Genomic DNA, 14,721 nt, shown 5'->3' on the forward strand with positions numbered 1-14,721 from the left:
ACAGCTACACATCATACCAATATTTGGTGGTCTCCTTGCAGTAATAGGCACTTCTGGGGGTCTCCCGCGTTGAAGAGTGGCAAATGTTTTGTGGCTCCACTGAGTATTTCTGTAACCTGGAAAGAATAACCAAATTCAACCAACCAAATTCTGCTATACGGTGACATATACTGTGATCCCTCAACTTACAATGGTCTTTTCTGGACCATTGTAAGTTGAAACCAGACTCAACATACAATGCTACGGACAGTCCAGATCTGTCAAACGTGTCAATGGCCGGAAGAACCGACCAATCAGAATGGGCATTCACTGGTAAAACCCCTGTATTACTGAAGTGTATAAACTGACTGATGTCTGGTAGCGCCCCCTACAGTTCAGAGAGGTATTACATGTTCTGTACCCTTTACCTGTATTACTGAAGTGCATGCAATGACTGGTGTTTGGTAGCGCCCCCTACAGTTCCGATTGGTATTACATGTTCTGTAGACTTTACCTGTACCAGGGGTTACCTGCTCCTTTGGACACCAGGTAAGGGCGTCTCAATGTTACTTTTTTAGGACGTTGTGTACTGTACAGGACCCCGAAGAAGCTCCTGTCCTCTACATAGACCAGTGTTTCCCAAGCAGGGTGCCCCCAGCTGTTGCAAAACTACAACTCCCATCATGCCCGGACAGCCTTTGGCTGTCCGGGCATGCTAGGAGTTGTAGTTTTGCAATAGCTGGAGGCTCCCTGCTTGGGAAACACTGACATAGACAGTGATTTACAGCTCCCAGCAGATCTTTCTTTTATATGTAAGAGCTTACTTATTCTGTATTAATTATCTACTTATTTTTCTTTCATTTTCCCTTTTTCCTATTTTTGGATGACATTTTGGTGCCTTTAGAACCAATTACCAGGTTTCCATAGAGTTCTGGTCTCAACATACAATGGTTTTAACATACAATGGTCATCCTGGAACCGATTAATATTGTAACTTGAGGGACCACTGTACAGAGAAATAGGGTTATCAATGCTGTGCAAGTCCCAAAGGTTTGATTTTAGGGACCCTGACCACATATTACAACAGCAGCTAGCTAAACAATGCTCAAGATTCTGCAATCGTTCAATGCAAAATAAACAGCAGATATACAAGACAGGCGTCTAGAACGGACAGGCGTCTAGAACGGACATGCAGCCGACATGTCGGTACCTTTTTCTGAACATAATGGCTTGTTGACGATTCCAAGTAAAGAGCTCGCTCTCGATACGGTCACTGGCGCGTTCTTGTCGACGAAGCGCGTTAAACCCTGACAAATCCTTAGCAAATGGTCACCGGTCACTGTCTTGTTGGAGGAAACCTAGAAGAAATAAACTGCATGAGACACAATGGTCACCTCAAATCTATACGCAATTTAAACAAAACATTGGACCTGTGGATTCCGCTCATTTATTCATTTTTCATTATATATATATATATATATATATATATATATATATATATATATATATATACACACACACACACACACACACACACACACATACTGCTCAAAAAAATAAAGGGAACACTTAAACAACACAATGTAACTCCAAGTCAATGACACTTCTGTGAAATCACACTGTCCACTCAGGAAGCAACACTGATTGACAATCAATTTCACATGCTGTTGTGCAAATGGAACAGACAAGAGGTGGAAATTATAGGCAATTAGCAAGAAACCCTCCAATAAAGGAGTGGTTATGCAGGTGGTGACCACAGACCACTTCTCCGTTCCTATGCTTCCTGGCTGAGGTTTTGGTCACTTTTGAATGCTGGCGGTGCTTTCACTCTAGTGGTAGCATGAGACGGAGTCTACAACCCACACAAGTGGCTCAGGTAGTGCAGCTCATCCAGGATGCGAGCGGTGGCAAGAAGGTTTGGGGTGTCTGTCAGCGCAGTGTCCAGAGCATGGAGGTGCTACCAGGAGACAGGCCAGAACATCAGGAAAGGAGGCTGTAGGAGGGAAACAACCAATAAGCAGGACCGTTACTTCTGCCTTTGTGCACGGAGGAGCAGGAGGAGCACTGCCAGGGCCCTGCAAAATGACCTACAGCAGGCCACAAATGTGCATGTGTCCACTCAAACGGTCAGAAACAGACTCCACGAGTGCCCTACGTCCACAGGTGGGGGTTGTGCTTACAGCCCAACACCGTGCAGGATGTTTGGCATTTGCCAGAGAACACCAAGATTGGCATATTTGCCACTGGCGCCCTGTGCTTCACGGATTAAAGCAGGTTTACATTGAGCACGTGATAGATGTGAGAGTCTAGAGACTCCGTGGAGAATGTTCATCCTCCAGCATGACCGGTTTGGCGGTGGGTCAGTAATGGTGTGGGGTGGCATTTCTTTGGGGGGGGGGGGCACACAGCCCTCCATGTGCTTGCCAGAGGTAACCTGACTGCCATTAGGTACCCAAATGAGATCCTCAGATCCCTTGCGAGATTATATGCTGGTGTGTTTGGCCCTGGGTTCCTCCTAATGCAAGACAATGCTAGACCTCATGTGGCTCGATTGTGTCAGCAGTTCCTGCAAGAGGAAGGCATTGATGCTATGGACTGGCCGCCAGTTCCCCAGACCTGAATCCGATTGAGCACATCTGGGACATCATGTCTCGCTCCATCCACCACAGACTGTCCAGGAGTTGGCGGAAGCTTTAGTCCAGGTCTGGGAGGACATCCCTCAGGAGACCATCCGCCACCTCATCAGGAGCATGCCCAGGCATTGTAGGGAGGTCATTCGGGCACGTGGAGGCCACAGACACTACTGAGCCTCATTGTGACTTGTTTTAAGGACATTACATAAAGTTGGATCAGCCTGTAGTGTGGTTTTCCACTTTGATTTTGAGTGTGACTCCATATCCAGACCTCCATGGGCTGATAAATTTGATTTCCATTGATAATTTGTGTGTGATTTTGTTGTCAGCACATTCAACTTTTTGAGCATTGTATATACACACATACGGTGTATATATATATATATATATATATATATTGGATAGGGGATAAGATGTCCAACAGCGGAGTACCCCTTTAAGTTGTAATACCACGGACCACCTGATGACAGGTGTGGGGCTGTTTTTTAAAGAAAAACTGGTCAAGGAGGGCAGATCACTGGTCAAGGGGGGGGGGGGGGGGGGGGGGGTGACGACCCACTCTTGAGAATCAGTGTCTCTTGTACAAAGAGAAATCAGTCCAGGAATGAAGCTATCATGTGCTGATACATGAGAGATAGTGAAGACAGCAGCTTCCTAGACATAGATTTCACTAATTATTTGTCTAAAAAGGTTTTTCTTAAATGGGTTAATATATCCATGTTTCCCAACCAGGGTGCCTCCAGTTGTTACAAAACTACAACTCCCAGCATGCCTAAATAACTCCATTTAACAGAGAAATCCAAAAAAAGGGGTGTGGCCGCACAAAAACCCTACATATTTATTAAGGTTTCCATAGAAAATGTGGTGGATTTGAGCTGATGAAAACTCTACAGATCAGAGCACGTGTAAATAAATAAAGAAAAAGAAAAGGGAAAAGTGCAAAATGTAGGGAAACCTTCGTTAATAACGTGGGAAAAAACCCCACAAAGAAACCTACACAACACTCTTAGTAAATCAGGACCAAGGTCCGGTCAGCATTTATTCGCTCTGTGATTTACATCCTTCTTATTTACGTCTGTTTGAAACCTGAGACACTACATACCATACCCTACACTACACTACACTACACTACACTACACTACATACCACCATCCAGGGCTGAAAGGGAAAAATAGGGCCACAGCTGACGGGGTGAGGCGGCTATGTGTACAGGAATGGGCATAACATTGTCCATACAGGCACAAATACATATAATCCAGGGGGCAGAAGGAACAGGCTTTACTTTGATATAATCATATATGTACACCAATTTTTGCAATTTTGTAGCTAGACCAGTCTCCCTGTCCCCATGGCATGGTGCTGCCCACAATGTAGGGATGGTATTGGGCAGGTGATGGGCAGTGCCTGGTTCCCTCCAGACATGACGCTTAGAATTGAGGACAAAAAGCCGTCACGCCCCCTCCCATAAACCTGAATGGAGGGGGCGTAGCCTCACAACACGTCTCCAGTCCCGAAAACCGGAGGTTTCTGAAACCGGAGACCGATGTGGGTGCTTTAGCTAAATCGCGGCGGGCCCCCCAAGATCAGACATCTTATCCCCTTATCCTTTGAACAGGGGATAAAATGTTAGATCCCGGAACACTCCTTTAAATCGTGTTTAGACATCTGTCTTCTTTACAAGAGCAAATTTACATTCCCTTTCTATGGCTCATAAAGACCTGATGGAGAAGATTATTTCCCAATCAGAGGTTTCCTTGGCCATTTAGTCCTCAAAGTCAGCTAGCACCCCTAGTCTGGAAGGTTTGGAGTGCTCTACTATAAAAAAAAAAAAAAAAAGAAGTGCCTTTACTTACCCCTCACCTCACAAAGTCCTTTAACGCAATTCGGAAAGAGGAGTCAATGGGCTATGAGTATTTTTTAGCTATACTTAAAAGGGGTACTCCGGTGGAAAACTATTTTTTTATTTTATTTTTTATCAACTTGTGCCAGAAAGCTAAACAGATATGTAAATAGCTACTATTTAAAAATCTTAATCCTTCCAGTACTTAGCAGCTGCTGTAGAATACAGAGTAAGATCTTTTCTTTTTGAATTTCTTCTCAGTCTGACCACAGTGCTCTCTGCTGCCACCTCTGTCCATGTCAGGAACTGTCCAGAGAAGGAGCAAATCCCCATAGCAAACCTCTCCTGCTCTGGACAGTTCCTGACATGGACAGAGGTGTCAGCAGAGAGCACTGTGGTCAAAAAGAAAAGAACTTCCTCTGGAACATACAGCAGCTGATACTGTAAGTACTGAAAGGATTAAGATTATTAAATAAAAGTAATTTACAAATCTGTTTAACTTTCTGGCACCAGTTCATAAAAAAATAAAAAATAAATCATTATATATACACACACATATATATATATATATATATATATATATATATATATATATATGTTATCCACTGGAGTACCCCTTTAACCCCTTAACAACGAGCGCAATACATTTATGGCGCGGTGTTCCTTGATCGGAGTGGGTGAGAACCCTCCTTGTTGGTGATCACCGTGATTCGATGGATCGGCGAAGGCTTTTCCGGGCTGATCTGGTCTCTGGTGACCCAATCGCCCCAAAATAGGGATAATCGGGGCTGTCTGAGTCCGCTCCGATCATCCTAAAGGATAAGAGCGAGGTGAAGGGGTGCCACCTCCTCCTATACCCTGTGATTTGCCGGTGATGACTGACTGGCCAATCGCAGGGCAGGGAGGGAGGGTAAAAGGTGAGATCCTCCACTCTGCCGACCCCTGGAAGTCAGGGAAGAGCGGGGGAAGATGGCGGAGACGGCTGCGGGCCGTTGAAGAAGGGGGATTGGCGGCAGCAGTAAATATATCTGGTAAGTGATCTTTACTGCTGCCTTGTAGTTTCAAAACTACAACTCCCAGCATGCCCAGACAGCCAAAGGCTGTCTGGGCATGCTGGGAGTTGTAGTTTTGAAACATCTGGAGGACCACAGTTTGGAGGTCTCCAAACTGGTCTCCAAAAGTGGTCTCCAAACTGTGCACTTCCAGATGCTGCTCCCAGCATGCCAAGACTGTCCAGGCATGCTGAGCGTTGTCGTTCGGCAACATCTGAAGGGCCAGATGTTGCAAAACTACAACTTCCAGCATGCTCTTCGGCTGCCCGGGCATGCTGGGAGTTGTAGTTTTGCAATAACTGGAGGCACACTGGTTGGGAAACACTGTCTGTTTCCTAACTCAGTGTTTCCCAACCCGTGTGCCTCCAGCTGTTGCAAAACTACAACTCCCAGCAGGCACTGACAGACCGTGCATGCTGAGAGTTGTAGTTTTGCAACAGGTTGAAGTACACTGGTGCGGAAACACTGCGGTAGTCTGTTACCTAACAGTGTTTCCCAACCAGTGTGCCTCCAGCTGTTGCATAACTTGCGTTGGCGTCAGACCACCGGGGTGGGCGTCAGACCACCAGGGGATGAACCTCTCATGATTGTATTGTACCTTTCTATATTTGTATCTAACAGTTTTGCATCGATTTTCTTTGCTTGCTACTTTTTGTGCCTTTAAAAACTTGATTTTTTATTTATTTTCAAACAAGGTTTATTAAAGTGTCAGTTTATACACAATCCATTCCCTTCAACACACTTACCATTTCCTCATACGTCCTTGAGTGTTCATTTCCATGCCAATCCAATCTATTCGGAAGAAGCTATTAAATGGAGGCCAGAAAAAAAATATATATAAAAAAATTTAAAAAAAGAAGCATCTTACACAATTTACACAATGGTTGATATTAGAGATGAGCGAACTTACAGTAAATACGATTCGTCACGAACTTCTCGGCTCGGCGGTTGCTGCCTTTTCCTGCATAAATTAGTTCAGCTTTCAGGTGCTCCGCTGGGCTGGAAAAGGTGGATACAGTCCTAGGAGACTCTTTCCCAGGAATGTATCCACCTTTTCCAGCCCACCGGAGCACCTGAAGGCTGATCTAATTTATGCAGGATAAGTCATCAACCGCCGAGCCGAGAAGTTCGTGACGAATCGAATTTACTGTAAGTTTGCTCATCTCTAATTGCCACATTGACCTAAATGGAAGGAGTTGCGGTACCTAAACCAGTGTTCCCCAACTAGGGTTCCTCCAGGTGTTGCAAAACTACAACTCCCAGCATGCCTGGACAGCCAAAGGCTGTCCAGGCATGCTGGGAGTTGTAGTTTTGCAACATCTGGAAGCACCTTGGTTGGGAAACACTGCTTGTACGGTTTTGTCAGGTTTTTTTTCTACCCATACCCAAAACCATAGCCTACCACGGTTTTTGGTCCGGGTGAAAAAACCATATTGGAACGTATACGCTTTCTTTTTAATTAAATTTTTTTTATCATGGGAGTCAATGGGAACCGTACAGAACTGTATGTGCGTAAGGTTCCATCCGGTTTTCAACATAAGGTTTTTGACTTTGCACAGTTTTTTTTCTTGGAATTTCAATCAAACAAGTGAAACTTTATTTATAATGGAGTGAAAACGTAAAAACGTATTGTGAAAAGTTAAAAACTTATACGTTTTGTTCTTAAATAACGGATGCAACCGGACATAATTTTTCAAACCGTATACGGATTAAAATTTTTACACACATTTCGATACAGTTTAGTCCGCTTTTGAGGAATCCGTTTTTTTAATCAAAAACCTGATAAGGGAACTGTATTGCAAAAATGTGGTGTGAACCCAGCCTAGGATAGGCCATCATTTCAATAAGGCCAGATAACCCCTTTAATTAGGTAACAACCCCTTGAAGACATGTTGTGCCCAATGTTGCATTGTGACGAGCGCAACTTACGTTGTTTTCATTTAACTCCTGGATCAGCATCTGGACAGAAAACACAGAGACGTTATTAGCGGTAAAACAGCGACTAGTCATAACCAAAACAGGAAAGGGATTTAAAGGGGTACACCAGAGGAAAACAAATTTTTTTTTTTTAATTAACTGGTGCCAGAAAGTTAAACAGATCTGCAAATTACTTCAATTTAAAAATCTTAATCCTTCCAGTACTTATCAGCTATTGTATACTACAGAGGAAGTTGTGGAGTTCTTTTCTGTCTGACCACAGTGCTCTCTGCTGACACCTCTGTCCATGTCAGGAACTGTCCAGAGCAGGAGCAAATCCCCATAGCAAACCTCTCCTGCTCTGGACAGTTCCTGACATGGACAGAGGTGTCAGCAGAGAGCACTGTGGTCAGACTGGAAAGAAAAAAAACAAAAAAACTTCCTGTAGAGCATACAGCAGCTGATAAGTACTGGAAGGGTTAAGATTTTTAAATAGAAGTAATTTACAAATCTGTTTAACTTTCTGGCACCAGTTGAACAGAAAAAGATGGTTTCCACCGGAGTACCCCTTTAAGACAACTGCTACAATGTCTTAATAGAATGGATATTCTATAGTCTATGGTCATTGAGGCCCACAGCAGAAAACGTCTCACATACAGTGATGAGAAATTAAAGGGGTTATCCAGGGGAAAAAATCTATTTTTTTATATATCAACTGGCTCCAGAAAGTTAAACAGATTTGTACTTCTATTAAAAAAAATCTTAATCCTTTCAGTACTTATGAGCTTCTGAAGCTGAGTTGTTCTTTTCTGTCTAAGTGCTCTCTGATGACATGTGTCTTGGGAACCGCCCAGTTTAGAAGAGGTTTGCTATGGGGATTTGTTCTAAACTGGGCGGTTCCCGAGAAACGTGTCATCAGAGAGCACTTAGACAAAAAAGAACAACTCAACTTCAGAAGCTCATAAGTACTGAAAGGATTAAGATTTTTTAATAGAAGTAATTTACAAATCTGTTTAACTTTCTGGAGCCAGTTGATTATATATATATATATATATATATATATATATATATATATATATATATAAAGTTTTTTCCTGGATAACCCCTTTAAGTACACCCTCTCTAAATTCTATGGTTTTACATATCAGGACACAATAAACAAACATTTTTAAATTCTGGTCCTTAGGTTGTATTAACTTAATTTTAATATGTTCTCAGATGAACAACACCACCCAGCAGATTCCACTGCACCATTAGCCATCACAAATAAAGGAAACACGATAAAGTCAGATGTGAAAACCTGCGTCCACGACAAGAATCATCTTGTAGAATCACCTTTAGCAGCAATAACTTGCAATAAATGTTTTCTGTATTACTTTGTCTCTCACGGGACTAACTTTGACCCAGTCTCCTTTACAAAGTTGCTTCTGTTTATTGGGATATGTGAGCACTGGTTTATGCCCAGCTCTTAGGGCACGTGTACACTAGAGAACTTCTAAGTGGAGAAATTCCGCTCAAAAATTACAATGCAGCAGCCTCCTATTGTTTTCAATGGGATTCTGCTGCACTGTGCAAACTGCAGAATTTACACAGAAGAAAATTCCACCGCAGAATTTCGAATTCCGGACATGTTAATTTTTTTTCTGTTCAGAAATGCATTGCCGTCAATATCGCTTGACCTGAAATGTTTTCCACTAGTGAATACTATCTCACAGAAACAGGATTGACTTTAAATTGCTTGGAAATTGCCTTATAACCCTTCCCAGATTGAGCGGCTGCAAGAATTGCTCCTCTAAGATCATCGCTGCTATTTTTCTTCCTTGGCATTGTGTAAGGGCTGTAAAGTTAGTGTGGTTCATAATAAAGTGTATGTATCAGTGTTTGATGGCTGGTCTCGTCATTTTTATGTGATCTTTTCCCAATGTTCATTTTTAGCAGCATACAAAATTAAGTGTTGTCTCAGTTTTTCCCAGGTTGCAGGTGTTGAAAGGGAGCATGTCCGTGCTTCAATGGGGGGAGCCTATCTTTTCTGCAATGGGTGGGGTGGTTGTTGTGTGGGAGGGAGAAAACTGACCTCACACTTACCAACAAGGTATCCTGGGACTTGTAGTTGAAGGAAAGGAACTCCAACAGGAATTAACCATTTAATAAAATGTAATCAGCATTATGGTGGACTTAGGCTGCTTTCACACTATAAAAACACTTCGGTTATGAACGCAATTATACAGCCGCTACAAAATCACTAACGACCGTTAGAAAATCCCATTATAGTCTATGGGATTTTTCTAACAGCCGTTTTAACCCGTTATCGCCCGTTATTAATAACGGCCGTTATTTTGTGACGGGCGAATGAACGGGAGAAATAGTGCATGCACTAATTCTCCCGTCACTATCACCCGTCAAAAAATAACGGCCGTTATTAATAATGGGCGATAACGGGTTAAAATGGCTGTTAGAAAAATCCCACATTTACGTCTGTGGTCGTTAAGGGGTTAAAAGGGTTATCCACCATAAGGTGATTTTAGTACGTACCTGGCAGACAGTAATGGACATGCTTAGGAAGGATCTGCGCTTGTCTTGGGGCTAAATGGCTATGTTGTGAGATTACCATAACACTGTGGCTAGCTTTTTGTGAACTTGTATTTCCTGTTTGAGTTTTCTTCTTTTGCCTACAAATCCCATAATTCCATTTTCCTCCCTCCCACCCATCAGCCACCCCACTCATTGAAACAAATGAGATGCATCAATTCAATAGACCTGTGTTTTCCAATCAGGGTGCCTACAGCTGTTACATTAGTTGCAGATTTATCTCTCTCCCACCAAGCGATCCCTCCACCCATTGAAGCAGACAGGCTCCCGGTCATCAGCTGACATAGCGATATCAGGTCTCGGCCGCATTTCAACCTGGGAAAGATCTGAGACCACAGTCATTTTTGTAAGCAAACCGTCACACACAGGTACCTGTCACACACAGTATATAGTCAAATAAACAAATATTCCTGGAATATCCCTTTAAGGGGTTAAAGACTGGAAGTAATTATATTTTCCGGGTGCACGTGTGACCATTATAGTCGCCATCTGGGGCCCATTTTAGATTATTTTGCTATAAAGTTGCCCGATCATACAGACCTGGATGTAAAAAAAAAGGCTAAATAGTGAATCCTGGTGAGAAAGCTTCACAGAGACGAGGCCAGGGCTATAATTATAAGGGTCACACAGGAGCAACAACAACAACCTGCACGCTCAGTATTTTTAACACATTGGGGGAGGAACGGCTGCTCCTGGCCTCACATGCCACTTGTCAAGGCAATTTATTTTTTTCTTATATGGTTGGGAAGATCTCACACACAAAAAAAAAAAAAAAAATGATTTATTTACGAGCAGAATAAACCCCGAATTTTGATTTGGCTTAATCATATGTTGTGAAAATAATTTCAGACCTTTTTCACATTTTAAGTTGCTCCTTGTTAAAAAAAAAAAAAATTTTTTTTTTAAAAATTGTGTTTCCCCCACATTATTCTGAACTCAATAGCCCATAATGAGAATATACCAGAATTTTATGAATTGTTTTGCTAATTTTTTTTTTTTTGTAAAGGAAGCACAAATTTAGATTTTTCATACACTTTTGCTATGTCAAGATATATAGCTCTGAATCCTCCCATTCTAGGCTGATTAGACAGGATTTGGAAAGACAGTCCTGTCTCTATAAGGTCTCACAGCTGACAATGTACATCAGAGTAAAAACCAAGCCACGAGGGGCGGAAAAAAATGCCTGTAGAGTTTAGAGACAGGATTGTGTGGAGGCACAAATCTAGAGAGGGGGACAAAATTTCTGCAGCACCAAAAATTCCCAATAGCACAGTGGCCTCCATAATACATGGGAGAAGAAGGGACAACCAGGACTCTTCCTAGAGCTGTCACCACACAAAACTAAGTAACTGGGGGAGAAGAGATGACCAAAAACCCAATGGACTGAGCTCCAAAGATCCTGTGTGCTGATGGGAGAAACTGCAGCCTCCACCAATCTGGGCTTCATGGGCAGTGTGGTCAAAAAGAATCATCTCCTCAGTAAAAACAGAGACTCCTGGAGTTTACAAAAAAAATAAAAAACACAAAGAACTCTCAGACTTAAGAGAAACAAGAGTCTTTGGTCTGATGAAAACAGGATTGAACTTTCTGGCCTCAATGCTAAGCATCATGTCTGGAGGAAACCAGGCACTGTCCATCACCTGCCCAATACCATCCCTACAGTGATCATGGTGGGGGCAGCATCATGTCTGGAGGAAACCAGGCACTGTCCATCACCTGCCCAATACCATCCCTACAGTGATCATGGTGGGGGCAGCATCATGTCTGGGGGAAACCAGATACTGCCCATCACCTGCCCAATACCATCTCTACAGTGATCATGGTGGGGGCAGCATCATGTCTGGAGGAAACCAGGCACTGCCCATCACCTGCCCAATACCATCCCTACAGTGATCATGGTGGGGGCAGCATCATGTCTGGAGGAAACCAGGCACTGCCCATCACCTGCCCAATACCATCCCTACAGTGATCATGGTGGGGACCACATCATGTATAGAGGAAACCAGGCACTGTCCATCACCTGCCCAATACCATCCCTACAGTGATCATGGTGGGGGAAGAATCATGTGTGGAGGAAACCAGGCACTGCCCATCACCTGCCCAATACCATCCCTACAGTGATCATGGTGGGGACCACATCATGTCTGGAGGAAACCAGGCACTGTCCATCACCTGCCCAATACCATCCCTACAGTGATCATGGTGGGAGTTGTAGTTTTGCAACAGCTGGAGGCACACTGGTTGGAAAATATTGGGTTAGATAACACGGTACAGTCTACAGAGGATGTGCATAAGTTACAAGATGACTTGGATAGACTAAGTGTCTGGGCATCCACTTGGCAAATGAGGTTCAATGTGGATAAATGTAAAGTTATACATCTGGGTACTAATAACCTGCATGCGTCGTATGTCTTAGGGGGATTAAACTGGAAGAGTCACTGGTAGAGAAGGATCTGGGTGACTTGTAGATCACAGACTACAGAATAGCAACAATTTCAGGCTGCTGCTTCCAAAGCCGGCAGGATATTGTCATGTATAAAAAGAGGCATGGACTCAAGGGACAGGGACATAATACTCCCCCTTTATAAAGCATTGGTACGGCCTCACCTGGAATATTCTGTTCAGTTTTGGTCGCCTGTACATAAAAGGGACACTGCGGAGCTGGAAAGGGTGCAGAGACGTGCGACTAAACTAATATGGGGGATGGAACATTTTAGCTATGAGGAGCGATTAAAGGAGTTACAATTGTTTAGTCTTGAGAAGAGACGTTTAAGGGGGGATATGATAAACGTATATAAGTATATTAATGGCCCATACAAAAAATATGGAGAAAAACTGTTCCAGGTTAAACCCCCCCAAAGGACGAGGGGGCCCTCCCTCCGTCTGGAGAAGAAAAGGTTTAGTCTCAAGGGGCGACACGCCTTCTTTACCATGAGAACTGTGAACTTATGGAACAGTCTACCTCAGGAACTGGTCACAGCAGGAACAATTAACAGCTTTAAAACGGGATTAGATACATTCCTGGAACAAAATACCATTAATGCTTATGAAGAAATCTAAAATCCCATCCCTTCCCCAATATCGCGCCACACCCCTACCCTTCAATTCCCTGGTTGAACTTGATGGACGTATGTCTTTTTCAACCGTACTATGTAACAGAACCTAACTGAAGGTTTTCCAACCAGTGTGCCTCCAGCTGTTGCAAAAACTACAACTCCCAGCCTGCTTGATCTGTCAGTACATGCTGGGAGTTGTAGTTTTGAAACAGCTGGAGGTTTGCCCCCCCCCCCCCCATGTGAACGTACAGGGTACATTCACACGGGCAGGCTTACAGTAAGTTTTCTGCTTCAAGTATGAGCTGCGGCAAATTTTTCGCCGCAGCACAAACTCCTAGCAGGGAACTCAGTGTAAACCTCCGCCAGTGTGAATGTACCCTAAAAACACTACACTAACACATAATAAAGGGTAAAACACTACATATACACCCCTTACACTGTCCCCCCAATAAAAATTGCAAAACAACAACTCCCAGCATTTCTGGACAGCCACTGACTGTCCAGGTATGCTGGGAGTTTAGCAACAGCTGGAGGCCCTCTTTTTGGGAATCACTGGCGTAGAATACCCCTATGTCCACCCCTATGCAATCCCTAATTTAGCCTTCAAATTTGCATGGCGCTCTCTCACTTCAGAGCCGTGTCGTATTTCAAGGAAACAGTTTAGGGCCACATATGGGGTATTTTCGTACTCGGGAGAAACTGCGTTACAAATTTTGGGGGAGGCTATTTCTCCTTTTACCCTTTATGAAAAGGAAAACTTGGGGTCTACACCAGCCTGATTTTAAAATTTTTTACACTAACATGCTGGTGTTGCCCTTTACTTTTCATTTTCACAAGAGGTAAAAGGAAAAAAAAAGACCCCCAAAATTTGTAACGCAATTTCTCCTGAGTACGGAAATACCCCAGATGTGGGCGTAAAATGATCTGCGGGAGCACAACAAGGCTCAGGAGTGAGAGCGCACTATGTACATTTGAAGCCTAAATTGGTGATTTGCACAGGGGTGGCTAATTTTACAGCGGTTCTGACATCAACGCAAAAAAAATAAATACCGACATGTGACCCCATTTTGGAAACTACAACCCTCACAGAATGTAACAAGGGGTAGAGTGAGCCTTAACACCCCACAGGTGTTTGACAAATTTTCGTTAAAGTTGGATGGGAAAATGAAAAAAAATATTTTTTTCACTAAAATGCTGGTGTTACCCTAAATTTTTCATTTTCACAAGTGAAAATAGGAAAAAAAGCCCCCCAAAATTTGTAACCCCATTTCTTCTGCGTAAGAAAATACCCCAAATGTGGATGTAAAGTGCTCGGCGGGCGAACTACAATGCTCAGAAGACAAGGAGCGCCATTGGGATTTTGAAGAGAAAATGTGTCCGGAATTGAAGGCCACGTGTGTTTACAAAGCCCCCATAGTGCCAGAACAATGGACCCCCCCCAACATGTAAACAGTGGACCCCCTACAGTGGACCCCATTTTGGAAACAACACCCCTCAAAGAATTTAATAAGGGGTGCAGTGAGCATTTACGCCCCACTGGTGTCTGACAGATTTTTGGAACAGTGGGCCGTGAGAATGAAAAATTTAATTTTTCATTTGCTCAGCCCACTGTTCCAAAGATCTGTCAAATGCCAGTGGGGTGTAAATACTCACTG

The 14,721-nt window shown here is 43.3% G+C and overlaps 1 protein-coding gene across 1 annotated transcript in view; it reads right to left on the minus strand.

The window, feature by feature from the left end:
- Positions 1-14,721, minus strand: part of BRWD1 (bromodomain and WD repeat domain containing 1) — a 132,048-nt gene that overhangs the window by 98,055 nt on the left and 19,272 nt on the right. The window contains exons 3-6 of the mRNA XM_056559676.1: positions 7,434-7,463; positions 6,251-6,310; positions 1,190-1,337; positions 18-116 (exon numbers count right to left, since the gene is read on the minus strand). Coding sequence (XP_056415651.1) covers positions 18-116; positions 1,190-1,337; positions 6,251-6,310; positions 7,434-7,463 — 337 coding nt within the window. The remainder of the gene's footprint in view (positions 1-17; positions 117-1,189; positions 1,338-6,250; positions 6,311-7,433; positions 7,464-14,721) is intronic.

The sequence above is a fragment of the Hyla sarda genome, chromosome 2 (genome assembly GCF_029499605.1).
Source record: "Hyla sarda isolate aHylSar1 chromosome 2, aHylSar1.hap1, whole genome shotgun sequence".
In the NCBI taxonomy this organism is placed as follows: Eukaryota; Metazoa; Chordata; class Amphibia; order Anura; family Hylidae; genus Hyla; species Hyla sarda.